The 1,598-nt window shown below is 51.2% G+C and overlaps 1 protein-coding gene across 1 annotated transcript in view; it reads right to left on the bottom strand.

The window, feature by feature from the left end:
• MTO1 (mitochondrial tRNA translation optimization 1) overlaps positions 1-1,594 on the bottom strand; it is a gene marked incomplete at its 5' end in the record, with an annotated part of 7,742 nt that extends 6,148 nt beyond the window's left edge. Inside the window, 3 exons of the mRNA XM_010192087.1 lie at positions 332-621; positions 903-1,020; positions 1,556-1,594. Coding sequence (XP_010190389.1) covers positions 332-621; positions 903-1,020; positions 1,556-1,594 — 447 coding nt within the window. The remainder of the gene's footprint in view (positions 1-331; positions 622-902; positions 1,021-1,555) is intronic.
• Between the last annotated feature and the right edge of the window lie 4 nt (positions 1,595-1,598).

The raw sequence follows: 1,598 nt of genomic DNA, 5'->3' as shown, positions 1-1,598 counted from the left end.
GCTGGTGGAGGTGTCCCTGCCCATGGCAGGGGTTGGACTGGGGGGGCTTTAAGGTCCCTTCCAACCCAAACTGTTCTGTGATGCTATGATTTCACACAATGCTCACTCTGAAAGTACAAAAAGTTTGGCTTTTGGAGAACAAAAAGGTGCCTGATTTCCAAAAGAAAACAAGCAATTTCTCCCTTTGCATTGTGAGGGCCCCAGAAACATAACACCTCCAGCATGAATACAGCCCAGCTCCCCTTCCCAGCCATCAGCTCCCTGGCTGATTTGGAGCAGGACATCCCCGGATCCACCACCCACGAAGCTCTGTGCACGTCTGACGTCCCACCTTGATCCACACGGCCTCGCTGAGGAAGCTGAACGGCACCGGTGGGTTGTCCGCCGCGCGCTCCTCCAGACCCCTGAAGTCAATCGTGTCTTTGGCGAGCCGCGGCGGCGTCCCTGTCTTCAGCCTGCCCACAGCAAAGCCCAACTTCTCCAGCGTCTGCGCCAGCCCGATGGCTGGCTGGTCCCCCAGCCGCCCCGCTGGGTGCATCTCTAGTCCGATGAGGATCATCCCCCTCAGAAACGTTCCAGTGGTCAGGATAACACTCCCAGCACGGACTGTGCTCCCGTCCCCTGGAACGGCAAGTTTTCAGAGACGTTAATACTAAAACACGTGCAAAGTCCTGGTGCTCTGGTGCTTCCGTGTAAAACCAGGCTAACGCTGCTCACTGAGGGCTTATCCATCTTTTCTTATTTAACAAAATAATAGAATCAATCCAGGTTTCTAATTGCAGTACAGGTATTAACCTAGTCCACACTCAGCCTCTATCGGCTCACTGACAAATTAGAAATGCTTACCCCAAAAGCTGCTCTTAGTGGTGAGCAACTGAAGGCGCTGAGTTAGGAGCACGTACCCAGAATGACTCCCGCGACTCGGCTTTTCCCAGGATGGTCTGGTTCTGGCTCTGCCAAGAGAAGATCCTCCACAGACGCCTCACGAACTGTCAACAGTGGTGTGTTAAGGATTTCTCTCTGTCACAAAAGGAGGTACTGCAAAAACCTAGGAAGCTCTGAGACACGTGGGCAGTCCCAACCCCTGCTGATTTCCAAAATGTATCACCCTCTTCCCTCTTTCACCCTCACCAGGTCACTTGGTCACTGTACTATCCTGATCTATCAAGCAGAACCTTTCATTTACAGGTAAGAGTTTAAGCTCAAAAGAAACCTGTGAAGTTTATATACAGGTCTTCATATACATATATAACTTTATATACAGGTCATGAAGCCTGACCTGTATATAAAACGCTAGAGAATTTATTTTAAACTATGCTAAGCTGCAACAACTTACGCTCCATTAAAGTACCAAAAAATATTGATAGGAAAATGCTAAAAAATAAAACAAACTCCCTAATCCCTCTGCCTCAGCTGAAGATTCAGGTGCCACCTCCCTCCTCGTCCTATCTCCCCCAAAGCCAAGTTTAACTCCTAAGCGTCCCAGCAAGGGGGAAGAGTCCCCCTGAGGGGAGCCTTCCTGCGGGGGAGCTCAGCCCCGGCCCCCGGCTCTCACCTGCATGTTCTCCTTGTAGAGGCCGCGGTCGATCTGTGCGCGG

Source organism: Mesitornis unicolor, unplaced genomic scaffold, assembly GCF_000695765.1.
Source record: "Mesitornis unicolor isolate BGI_N332 unplaced genomic scaffold, ASM69576v1 scaffold33669, whole genome shotgun sequence".
In the NCBI taxonomy this organism is placed as follows: domain Eukaryota; kingdom Metazoa; phylum Chordata; class Aves; order Mesitornithiformes; family Mesitornithidae; genus Mesitornis; species Mesitornis unicolor.
The sequence above is the reverse complement of the archived record's forward strand: the minus strand, read 5'-3'. Positions and strand labels throughout refer to the sequence as shown.